Here is an 11,149-nt window from a genome sequence, read left to right on the forward strand (position 1 = left end):
GCCCACACCTGATCCCAACATTTTAGTGTTGCCACATTGGCTCTAACATTTCCGCTCTGCAGGCTTTGCTGTGTCAAGGATCCCTCTCAAATTGGACACCAGGATGATGTGGCTAATATGACGTGGGACTTCTCTGGCAGACAACCTGGGGAACACACTGTGTGCATGTGACATGTGAGCAGATTGAGGACGGCCCCTATATAAACCCTAAACTGAGAATCATTCCCATGCAAGGCGAGCCTCTGCAGAGTTGTCATGTCCATTTGTTCTGCTCTAGTTTGTATATAGGTCATCGGTAGTAGCCCAGAGATGCAGCAGAATGGCAGCCACACACTCCATTAGATGGAATTAGCCGTAATGTTGGGCTTCATATAGCTCTGATTTTCATTCTGTAAAAATGCTAAAATTGAATCCCATATCATAATTAGCCAATTTTAACAAATCACCATTGAGTGAAGAGCTCTGACCTTTTCTGTAGTATGAAATTATCATGGGTTGCTCAGATGTTAATCTATTTACATTAATGGTTATTTCTAAGATAAAAGAGAAAAAAGGCTTACATACTCTGATTTCTACAGTTTCTACATAGTTATGTATTCATTCCTATTTTCTGTATTCATTCCTATTATCTATTTAATATTCTGTTTTTCGTTTTTGGGAGTGGCAAGAGTGGCTAATAGGCTACCCATCACAGGTCGGCAGTGTGAGCTGACTGGAGATGGAGATGAAATGACTGGAGAGGAAATTACTGCAAAGGAGTAAAGGGTGAAGAAGAAAGCAAATCTGCAGAGAGACCCCCAGAAAGAAGCCCTGTCCTTGAGGGTATGGAAGCAGTTCAGGTTGGGAGACACGGTCTTGTCACCTGGTGATCAGCCTCCGCCGCAGGGTCTGTCTATGCTTGACAGTGTTGGGCAGGCCTGAAGCAGAAGCAATGACGTCTCGCAGTCTGTGGATGTCTTGACACCCATTGGTCTGTGCAAAAAAAAAAAAAGGCCTTTGGATCTTAACTACTGGCTGCAGGAAACCGGAGACAACCATGACACCCAGTGGTAAGTTTGGGACCTGAAGGGGATGTGGGAGGCGTCTGATTTGGTTCAGCTCAGCTCAGCTTGGCCTGAGACAGTCTGAGGATTTTCAAACTGACAGAAAAAGTTCACCAAGTGTGACTCAGACACTAACGAAAAACTAACAGTATTTGTGCTAGAAAATAACTTTTATTATTAGTCAGTTTTTTTTTTTTTTTTTTTTAATAAATGCTTGATCAATTCTGTTTATTGGCCAATCAATTTTCTAATGTCAAATCATGCCCTTTAAAAGAACACACAATCAAATCAAACACAATCTAATCTGATGTGTCTCCTTTTCCTTTTGTAAGCCTTTTGAATATGAGGCTGTAACTTTTGGCAGGAAACATATCTTCACTGATAAACAATGAAATTCCTGCTGTGTTAAAATTATAGACTTGGGGGATGTGATTATGTTGTGTTGCAGCCTGTTGTAGTCTAATTTACAGTAATGTTTTACTAAATTATCTGATATTGTCTATCTTGTATTTGTAACAAAAAACATACAAAGTATACAGTAGATAAAGCAAATGTGCAGGAGAAACTAAAAAACCCCTAAGGGCTTGTCAAGTGGTCCTCCTAAAGATAAACATTTAACATTGTTTTGATATTTTCAAATTACAGCTCCTGTATTGTATCAAATGCTGTTTAAAGGTTATTGCTGAGAGTTTTGACTCCTTTGACCTGGACTCAGAGGGAATGCCTGGTCTGTGCGTTCACTTTAAAAGATTGACCGAATACTGTAGTGGCCCGGTTTTACCCAGTGATGAGTAATAATCAATGGGTTTATCCAGAGCAAACATAATCTGCTGGGACTAGCTGCACTTCACAGGGGCTGTATTTATGTCAGATTTTAGAGGTTTAAGTCAGCTATTTAAACTTTCCTCACATCAGTTATACCTGCATATAAACTCAGCGTGTGTCTGCATGCTGCAAAATTAATAGACAGCATCACACTTGATCCGGCGGTCACATGTGTTTGTTTGTGACGGAAGACACGACAAGGACCAAAATCAGCTAATAAGTAAGTTGTAACATTTTTTAAATGTTTCAATTACTTATACTGTGCAGTTCAAGTTTAATACCTTGGTTATATGATGTTATTGTTTGTTACACAACTTAGTATCCTTAAAATGTGCATTGATGAAGAAGACACAATTTCTCATCTGTTTTTCCATAATGCTCTAAATTGGATACTGACTCGACTAACGTTTTATGCTGATGATACTGCGTTTGTGTGTGTGTGTTATTTTAGGTGAGGCAGCCATGGCAGCTGAACTAGATGTTGTAAACCTATTCATCATTGCTGGGGGAACACTGGCTATTCCCATTCTGGCTTTTGTGGCCTCCTTTCTTCTCTGGCCCTCAGCTCTCATTAAGGTGTATTACTGGTAAGGTTGATAATTTTGTTGTCCTGTCCTCTACTTGTATTTTTTTAATACTGCGTGATTTCCTTTACTGGGCTCAAGAAGGTCAAGAAATGAAAAGTCTCTTGTGGATGTCGATAATGACTACCCAGGATTGTATCAGAATAAATGTAGTTATAAAATATGGATCTTATATATAGTCTTTTCATTTATTTTTTCAGTTTCTACATTTCCAGAACAAATAATCTAAATAAGATGACAAAATATGTCAGTTTCACTCAAGAGACAATGATGCATTCGGGTGTTTTCAGATCCATCAGCGAGCGTTACAGTCTGAGCTGGTTTGCCCTGTTTATAACAGCGTTTCAAAGCTGTTACAAACTGCTCTTGAAAAATTAAATCCGCTTTTTACTGTCACTCAGCTGCTGGTTTGTCGTTACTATAATAAATGGCTGGTTATGGATTTTGTCGTCTGTGCACTAAAATTGCTTTAATCTCCATCGTGGTTGTAAATAACCCTCTCAATGTACAGTACATATATGTGAATGTTGTATTAAGCCTGTCCTTGAAAAAAAAAAGGGTTAATGTGACCTTTATACGCATATAGTAAGAGAAACTGCAAGTCAGTTCCTGTCTCTTTATTTTCTTTAAGCCCCAAATCACAGGTTTGCCTTGACATGAAAATCTCAGTGTTTTAGCAGTAACCTGAAAACACTGTAGGCAACACACACGCATAAAAGGTTCCTGAGCCCATTTATCACTTGGCTCCATTATTAGATTCCAGTGAAGTCATGTCTCTGCGTGTCAGCTCAGATATATACCTGCTCCTTCACAGGTACTGGAGGAGGACGCTGGGCCTGCAGGTACGCTACGCTGACTGTGGTGGTTACCGCTTCTGCTACTCATACAGAGGAAAGCCTGGGATGAGACCCTCCATTTTAATGCTGCACGGCTTCTCTGCTCACAAAGACACATGGCTCACTGTTGTCAAGGTCAGGCTTGCACTGAACATTACAGGTTATTGCTTTGAACTCAGAGGACAACCACGCCATAAGCCATCAGAACTTAACTTTTCGCTTACTGCCCTGTAGCTTTATTATGACCTGATACAGCAGACTGAAAAAGATCTCCAAGAAACCACTGTCCACTACTTAGAGAGTAGCTGGTAAACATAGTGGAGCAGCTAAAGGAGTGAGTCACCAATAAAAACAAAGCTAAAAGAGTGAATATTGCACTTAACAATCAGCAGATGGATGCATAGCCTATAGGAATGTAAATAAGCAAATATGCTGTTTGCCATATCAAAAAAAAAGATTATATTGTGTCATAACTGATTCATGTGGTCTCCATTGCTAAAAAATGAGTCATTGTACATTTAATTTGCTCAGAAGATTTAAAGCAGATATCAGCTTCACGGCCGTTTCGGCTAATGCTGCGTTCAAGGCAGGCTTTTGAAACCGTAAGTTACAGCTTCAAGTCACAACTACGACTTGGTAGCGTTCCAGGTAACCCGTAGCTCGTGTTTTTACCATCCTGTTGTCTGTGAAAGTTCCCTATAACGGCCACTCGTAACTTCCGACCCGTGAACTCGTACCAGATCGAACTGGTATGACTTCACAGGAAGGAAAAACACAAAGTACGAGTTTCTTTGAACGCACCATGAGTTAGCAGCCCCCGCCCTTGTCAGGCATCAATTGGTCCTCGTGCTACGTCACCACATTCACGCGCATCCCTTGGCTGCACACACAGCCCTTCATGCCGTTCTCTCTCCTCATTGGATAACACTTGTATCCCACAAGGAAAATTTTCTCCTCGGGTTACAGCAGAGCAGAGTGACGGAGAGACTCGTGTTTAGGCTGAAATACTTCATGTAAGTGATTGCTGACGGAAAATAGGACTATTTAGGACTTATATTAACAAAAACATTCCACTGATATCTGCTTTAAATTATTACAACCTTTCTTGCCTCCAAATGTACATACCACATGATTTTAAGCTGTACTTTGTCTCTTCAACTGCTCCAGTATCTACCAAAACATCTGCACCTTGTGTGTGTGGACATGCCTGGCCATGAGGGAACAACACGCACCAACACAGAGGATTATTCCATTCAAGGGCAAGTCAGAAGAATCCACCAGGTACAATGAAAAGAGAAGTTACTGTATTAAATACAATGTGTGTCAGGTTCCTATTAATCATCCCAGTGAAAATCTGTTTTTGTTCCTCATTCTTCTCAGTTTGTGGAAACCATTCGCTTGAACAGGAAACCTTTCCATCTGGTGGGAACCGCCATGGGAGGAAATGTAGCCGGAGTCTACGCAGCCTGCTATCCCTCACAAATCTGTAGCATGACCCTCATTTGCCCAGATGGTCAGTTACTGTATGTATGTGCAATTGTGCATGTGTGTCTACCTGTATCAGTGTGTGGACTAAACTTTACGGTCATTTTGGAGGCTGCAGTTTGTGATGGTGTTGAATTTTATTACATTATTAGGGTCACTGTTTCTATTATCTTAGAAGCTGATGAGAATTAAATATGCTGAGTTTAGACCATTGTATTTCATTTGCTAATACCAAGGTGGCTCACAAGGAATTGTAAGGTGCCTCTTTGTAAATCCTCATTTGAACATATGGCTCAAAAGTCACAATGGATCATCATTTCAAACTCAGACAATTAGGATCAGACAGATCATCAGTCTTAATAATTTCACTTTCCTTTGTAGTTGTGTAATGTAAACATAACAAGTGTGTTTTATTTTGTTTTTGTTTGTTTTTTTATCATGCAGGTATAAGGCATCCATGCGAGACCAAATTTGACAACCATCTGCAGGATCTGGAGCACAGCAATTACACATTAAACATCCCACTGATTCCCACTACACCAGAAGAGATGGAGGACATGTTCAGACTTTGTTCCCACGTTCGCTTTAAAATCCCTCAGCAGGTCAGCTCCACACTTAGAAACTGACAGCATAAAAAAAAAAATGTGTGTAAGATTAACAAAAATTGTGCAGAATAATATTCACCCTACTTACTTTTCAAAGGTTGCTATGTATTTTTATTGTTCAGATTCTCCAAGGATTGGTGGATGTTCGGGAGCCTCACAACAACTTTTACCAAGAAGGTTAGTCATGATATGAAAATAATTTCCTATGTAAACAAACAGTGTACATGCCTACTAATAATTTTGTTTCCTTTTGTTTTTTATCAGTGTTTATGGAGATTGTTAGTGAGGAGTCCAGATATGCCTTACAGGATCACTTACATCTGATTACTGCACCTTTACAAGTAATATGGGGCAAAAAAGACCAGGTAAGTAGCCTATGATGTTTAGTAAATGTGAGGCCTTGACAATATGTAGCCTCAGTGCATGTGAAATCATATGTTTCAGTTTCCTCAAGATAGTACTGCAATTGTGGACTGAAGTTTTTAGGTCTTTATTATGTTCGGGGCTTGAATCAAAGGGAGCTAGAAGGGATTACTGCACTGTGAAATAACAACACACTGAAATAAATAACACTGAAATTAATACAAATGAATGAAATTAAGGTAAATTGGTGTCAGACAAGTGTAAGATCGGCCTCTTGCAACATAGTAGCAGCAGAGTTTTAATTGTATCATACATTGATGTTTGAAATCTCAATCCAGTGTAAACTGATAGAAATTACTGCTTGGAATTAATTTTGTGGTCACTTTAAGTGTTGAGCTTGTTGGACATCCTCAGTAGCTACCATTAGAAGCTGCTTGATGAAATATTTGATTGTAGATGACTCTCAGGTTATACAAGGACATGGACATATCTGACAAACAAGTTGTGTTCATAAAAACAAACTCCAGGTTTGAAGGTGCTTTTCAGGCTTTTTGAGGACCCCCACCCCCTTGTGGACTTTATACTATTACTGAGGTCCCCATATCCTTGATAACGCTCCTCTAAGACAGTGACTCAGCAAAGTCTAGCCTATAAATAGGCTAAATAAGTGATGAAGGCTTTTGCTTCTGAACTAATCCTACAGTTCGTGTGGCTGTGTTACAACTTGGAAGTGATAGCTCAGGTTTCTCGGGCTGCTCAGTTCAAGTCTGAACATAAAAGAACAAAAAAAACTTAAGTCTCATGCTTACACAGACATGATAATAATTACCCAATGTTTATCTAGGTGATGGATGTCTCTGGAGCTTCAGTCATTGCAGAGGTGTTGCCTGGATGCAGAGTGGACCTGTTGGAGAACTGTGGCCACTCGGTGGTGATGGAGAGGCCTTGTCGGACTGCAAAACTCATCCTGGAGTTCATCATCTTGCAGCAAGATGCCAGGGGTGGCATGAAGAAATCCTCCTGAACAAAAGACTCTCAATCATATTTCCTTCTTTTGCAATGCTTCATGTGTTCCATTGTATGTCTTACATGCATAGACACACACACACAGATGTCCACACAAAACAGGTTTACATTTTCAGACAGGAGGCAAAGTGTTACAGCATTTCTCATGGCATAAAAGAAAAGAAAATGTGATGCAAACTGGATCATAATAAATTATATATAAAAAAATAAAAAAAAACCTCATGCATATCTGTGTATGCGATCATATGCAGATGTGTGGATGGCTGTATTCATGCAGAGGTGTTTGTGGTTGCAGCAGGACCTCCTCCCCTCCCCTCCCCCTTGTTCCTCCTTGTATGCGGAGTTTTGCTGCAGCCTGGAGCCGAGCACAGCACAGCTGCCCCGGTGCGACCAGCGGCAAACATCAATGACTCTCTAGCGGCACCGTGGAAAGACAAAAACCCACCCCCAGACCGCTGTTAACAGAGGACTCAACAAGTCGAGTGGGCAAGAAACACGACGGCCGCGACCTGTCCCTTTTGAAGTCCTCCTCACTTCCAGGTAGATTGATTAATTAAGAGCCCGGTGTTAACCTCAGGAGGAGCTAGCCACGTTAGCATGCTAGTTAGCAAGTAAGTAGCTATCAGCGAGCTAGCAGGCGGCGGTAAACATTTACAGTGTGATGCTCGAGTTGTGTTTCATGCTCACTACTAATGCATCCGAGCTCGATTAAAAGACTTTAAGTTGATGTTTATCAGATGCATTTTTGTCGCTTGTGGTCGCAGCTCGTTCACCGGTTTGCTGCACATCACAGAGTGAGATGAGACAGATGCACTGAAGCTGGAAGCTAACTTACTGTGCACAGAGGAGCTATCAAACACACAACACACACAAGCTGGGTTTAGTCGGACAGTCGAGTCGTTGCCGCTGCTGTCCGAGTTACAAAGTAATCAAGTAAATGTAAGGAAATGGGTTTGTGTTCACTAAGTAGAGGAAGCTTTCATTTTCACTTAAGAGGAAGTATTTATGATTCCTGTGTCTCCTGATTCACAGACGCGTCTTCCCACACACAAGTATCATTTATCATATTTATATTATCATCAAGTTGATTCGTTTTTTTGAGGCTTACAATCACTTAACATCATATTCAACAAGAAATAATGGACATGCAGTGATGTTCACTTTGTGTGACTGTAATGGTTAACTGAGTACCCTTATGATCAATAACAAGTTAATAGTAAGTATTTAAGGTTTCAGACTCTTTGCACAAAACAAGATATCAGTTGGGTTGATGTTTGAAAGTTGTATCGCTAATGATGATGATGATGATGGTAAGTTGGTTAAGATTTGAATTATGGCGTTTTTCAGCTACAGCTACTTGGTGGGTCCTGCATAGAGAATGATTTTACAAATATAGGTGAATATAGACTGCTGCGTCATCAATAAGTAAGGGAGAGATCTGTAACGGAAACACATTTTTCAGCTGTACATGTGTTTCTCAGAGCAGAGTGTGTTCTTGTAGCTCAGTTTTATGTCATCTATAACAAAAAAGCATATAACATTGACAAGCTGTAACTAACAATGTTGCCACTGTCAATAGTATAATAATATATAATATTAATAGTCACCGACATTGCATTTTGCATCTCTTATCCAGTTTAGAGTTGCAGATAAGATGGTGAACACTACGTGACTGGAGATTGTAAAACTAACAGATGCTTGACTATAGTGTATTTGAGCATCACCCTCTTAGTAAACTGGCTCTCAGGTAGAGCATTAGTCATGTAACACAAACACAGAGTTATTGTGAGGTCTTATCTGATCTTAAAAACACATGATCTGACCATGTGTCTCGTTCTGTGCATATCTCTGTTACACCTCATGTTAATGTGAGTGTTTTTCCCCCCAGGTGAAAGTGAAACCATATCTGTTCCCTGTATTTTGGTTCTGACCAAGTGGGTATTATTCCACAAATGGATAATGGAGACTGGGGCCATAGGGTAAGAGATTGATAGACTATAGGAGCAATTTTATAGGAGCTATTTTAGGTTTATAGAATACAAATTTGACAACTATGATCTTTTGAGTTGTATGAACTAAAATCTATTTTAGATTTATAAACTTCTTGTGTCACATATAAAGATAGGGATTCATGTAAATATTATAGATGCAGTATTAAATGACCTACAGCAGCAGCAGTGCAGACTACAGTTCACAACTAATTTGTTGTTCGGTGAAATTCGTAGTGGTTGACCTTTTTAAACTTCACAAAAATGTGACTCTTAACTTGTTCTCCCTAGATGACCACTCCTGTAACCTTGAACGTGGGAGGCCACCTCTACACCACCAGTTTATCTACCCTGCAACGCTATCCAGACTCCATGCTGGGCGCCATGTTCAGGGGAGATTTCCCCACAACGCGCGACTCCAAAGGGAATTATTTCATAGATCGTGATGGAACACTTTTCCGTTACATCCTGAACTTCCTGCGGACGTCCGAGCTTACTCTCCCCTTGGATTTCACAGAGACCGATCTCCTTAGGAAAGAGGCGGACTTCTACCAGATTGAACCTTTGATCCATTGCCTTAGCGATCCCAAGCCGCTGTATCCTCCAGATATCTTCGAGCAGGTGGTGGAGCTCTCCAGCACTCGGAAACTGTCGAAATACTCGAACCCAGTCGCTGTTATCATCACGCAGCTGACCATAACAACGAAGGTTCACGCCCTGCTCGAAGGTATTTCCAACAACTTCACCAAGTGGAACAAACACATGATGGACACCAGAGACTGCCAGGTGTCCTTCACCTTTGGACCATGTGACTATCACCAAGAGGTGTCCCTAAGGGTTCATCTCATGGACTACATTATGAAACAAGGATTCACCATCAGGAACACACGTGTGCATCACATGAGTGAGCGTGCAAACGAAAACACAGTGGAGCATCACTGGACTTTCTGCAGACCTGCTCACAAAGTGGAAGACTGAGTTACAGGACAGATGGTGTTGGTTACATTTGTCTTTTTATAGCACACAAATCATAATCAAAAAAGAACAAAGCTCACTTCTGTTTCTATAGCTATCACTGAGGTTTTTTCTGATTGTGTTACAGTATGCAAACATCAAAGTCCAGACTGTAAAAACAGTGTTATTATCGTTAAACACTATTTTTTTCTGCACTTCATATTTTACATTTCTTGAAAAATTAATTTGTTTAAAAATGGTTAAAAAACAAACAGATTTTTTTTAAGAAAAAAGAAAGGCCCGATAGTTATGATTATTAATTTAGGAGCGCCATGTTATACCCCAATGATGCTAAAAGTTGTGGGTACATTTGTTTTTACAGGAATCATTGTTATTTAATGTGGTTCCAATACCAGTAACTGTTCATCCTAAGGTCAGTAATTAAGTGACTGTGAACAGGTATCCATGAATGTAAATTTAGACCACGATTTGGGAGAAAAAGTAACATAAAATAAATTTTAATAGATGTCTGGGTTGTTACTTAAGCCACAAGAGACACTGAACAAAGAAAGGTGTCAGAGGTGTATGTTTTAAAAAATAATAATAATGATAATAAATTATAATTATCTTTAGCCCAATTTCTTTTTTGTGACTTGACAGTAGATCTTAAAATTAGTCATTTAGCTCTTTCTTATTTCCAAGTAAGGTACTATTTCTGAAAACCCTAGTAGCTGTTGCATGTGTCCGTCCTGTATGTAAATGTATTTGCCTTGTGTGCTTTGCAGTATGATGTCATACTGTTACACTTTTAGAACTTATATCAGCAGTAATGTGTTTGGTCATCTCAGTCAAAATAAACCCATTTGTGTCTTTGTCGGTCATTAAATTTTGCTTAATGAATTTAATCTTTCATTGAATCTCAATTTTACAGCTCTTTTTTATCAGTTATCTGAAAGACACACTGAACATCACTGAAGTTAATTTTCACTTTGTAGCATGGCTGTTAAGGGAAGTTTAATTTACAATGTTGAATGAAACCCACTGTGAAACTTAATTTATCAGTGAAACAGCAAAAAATTACAATAACTTTTTTCACATAGGGCCAGGTAGGTTTGGATAGCTTTTTTCCAACAGCAAGTGAGATCATTTAATAACAGCATATGGGTTGTCTTTGTCTCATATTAAAATTTGTCTGAAGATCATAATCACAAAGGTGTGACAAATATGCGGAAGGGGGCACAAAGTTTTTCACAGCTCTGTAAGCTGTACGAAGAAGTCAAAAGATGGGTGAGGAAACCACAAAACAAGTCCTCAGAACCTCTTTGTAGTTTATTCTCTTCAATAAAATGCATTGGTTAGTTAATTATGAATGCAAATCCTTAATTAAATGAATCAAATCCACCATCTGCAAGGTGTTTGTTGTGAAAACTCATGTCCAAA

The 11,149-nt window shown here is 39.5% G+C and overlaps 2 protein-coding genes across 3 annotated transcripts; both read left to right on the top strand.

Moving 5' to 3' along the window:
- Window positions 1-2,330: 2,330 nt before the first annotated feature.
- On the top strand, window positions 2,331-6,765 carry abhd6b (abhydrolase domain containing 6, acylglycerol lipase b; the record flags this gene model as incomplete). Its single annotated transcript, XM_083975011.1, has 8 exons — window positions 2,331-2,455; window positions 3,267-3,423; window positions 4,456-4,569; window positions 4,669-4,801; window positions 5,218-5,375; window positions 5,501-5,555; window positions 5,643-5,743; window positions 6,586-6,765. The coding sequence occupies 8 exons, from the start codon at window positions 2,331-2,333 to the stop codon at window positions 6,763-6,765; spliced, it is 1,023 nt and encodes a 340-aa protein (XP_083831137.1).
- Window positions 6,766-7,146: 381 nt separating this feature from the next.
- Window positions 7,147-10,581, top strand: kctd6b (potassium channel tetramerization domain containing 6b). 2 transcript variants are annotated; one of them, XM_083975168.1, is made up of 3 exons: window positions 7,147-7,307; window positions 8,656-8,746; window positions 9,047-10,581. In XM_083975168.1, exons 2-3 carry the CDS (start codon window positions 8,720-8,722, stop codon window positions 9,731-9,733), a joined length of 714 nt encoding a protein of 237 aa, XP_083831294.1. In that variant the 5' UTR covers window positions 7,147-7,307; window positions 8,656-8,719; the 3' UTR covers window positions 9,734-10,581. The 2 variants fall into 2 exon arrangements, with proteins under 2 accessions (XP_083831294.1, XP_083831295.1); XM_083975169.1 differs by lacking the exon at window positions 8,656-8,746.
- Window positions 10,582-11,149: the final 568 nt, after the last annotated feature.

The sequence above is a fragment of the Trachurus trachurus genome (genome assembly GCF_905171665.1).
Source record: "Trachurus trachurus genome assembly, chromosome: 7".
In the NCBI taxonomy this organism is placed as follows: domain Eukaryota; kingdom Metazoa; phylum Chordata; class Actinopteri; order Carangiformes; family Carangidae; genus Trachurus; species Trachurus trachurus.

What these genes read in the sequence shown, in the direction of transcription:
- kctd6b (XM_083975168.1), top strand. Translation starts at nt 8,720, where the DNA reads ATGGATAATGGAGACTGGGGCCATAGG. An exon ending in ATGGAGACTGGGGCCATAGG is followed by an intron (nt 8,747 to 9,046) that starts GTAAGAGATTGA and finishes TGTTCTCCCTAG; the next exon opens with ATGACCACTCCTGTAACCTT.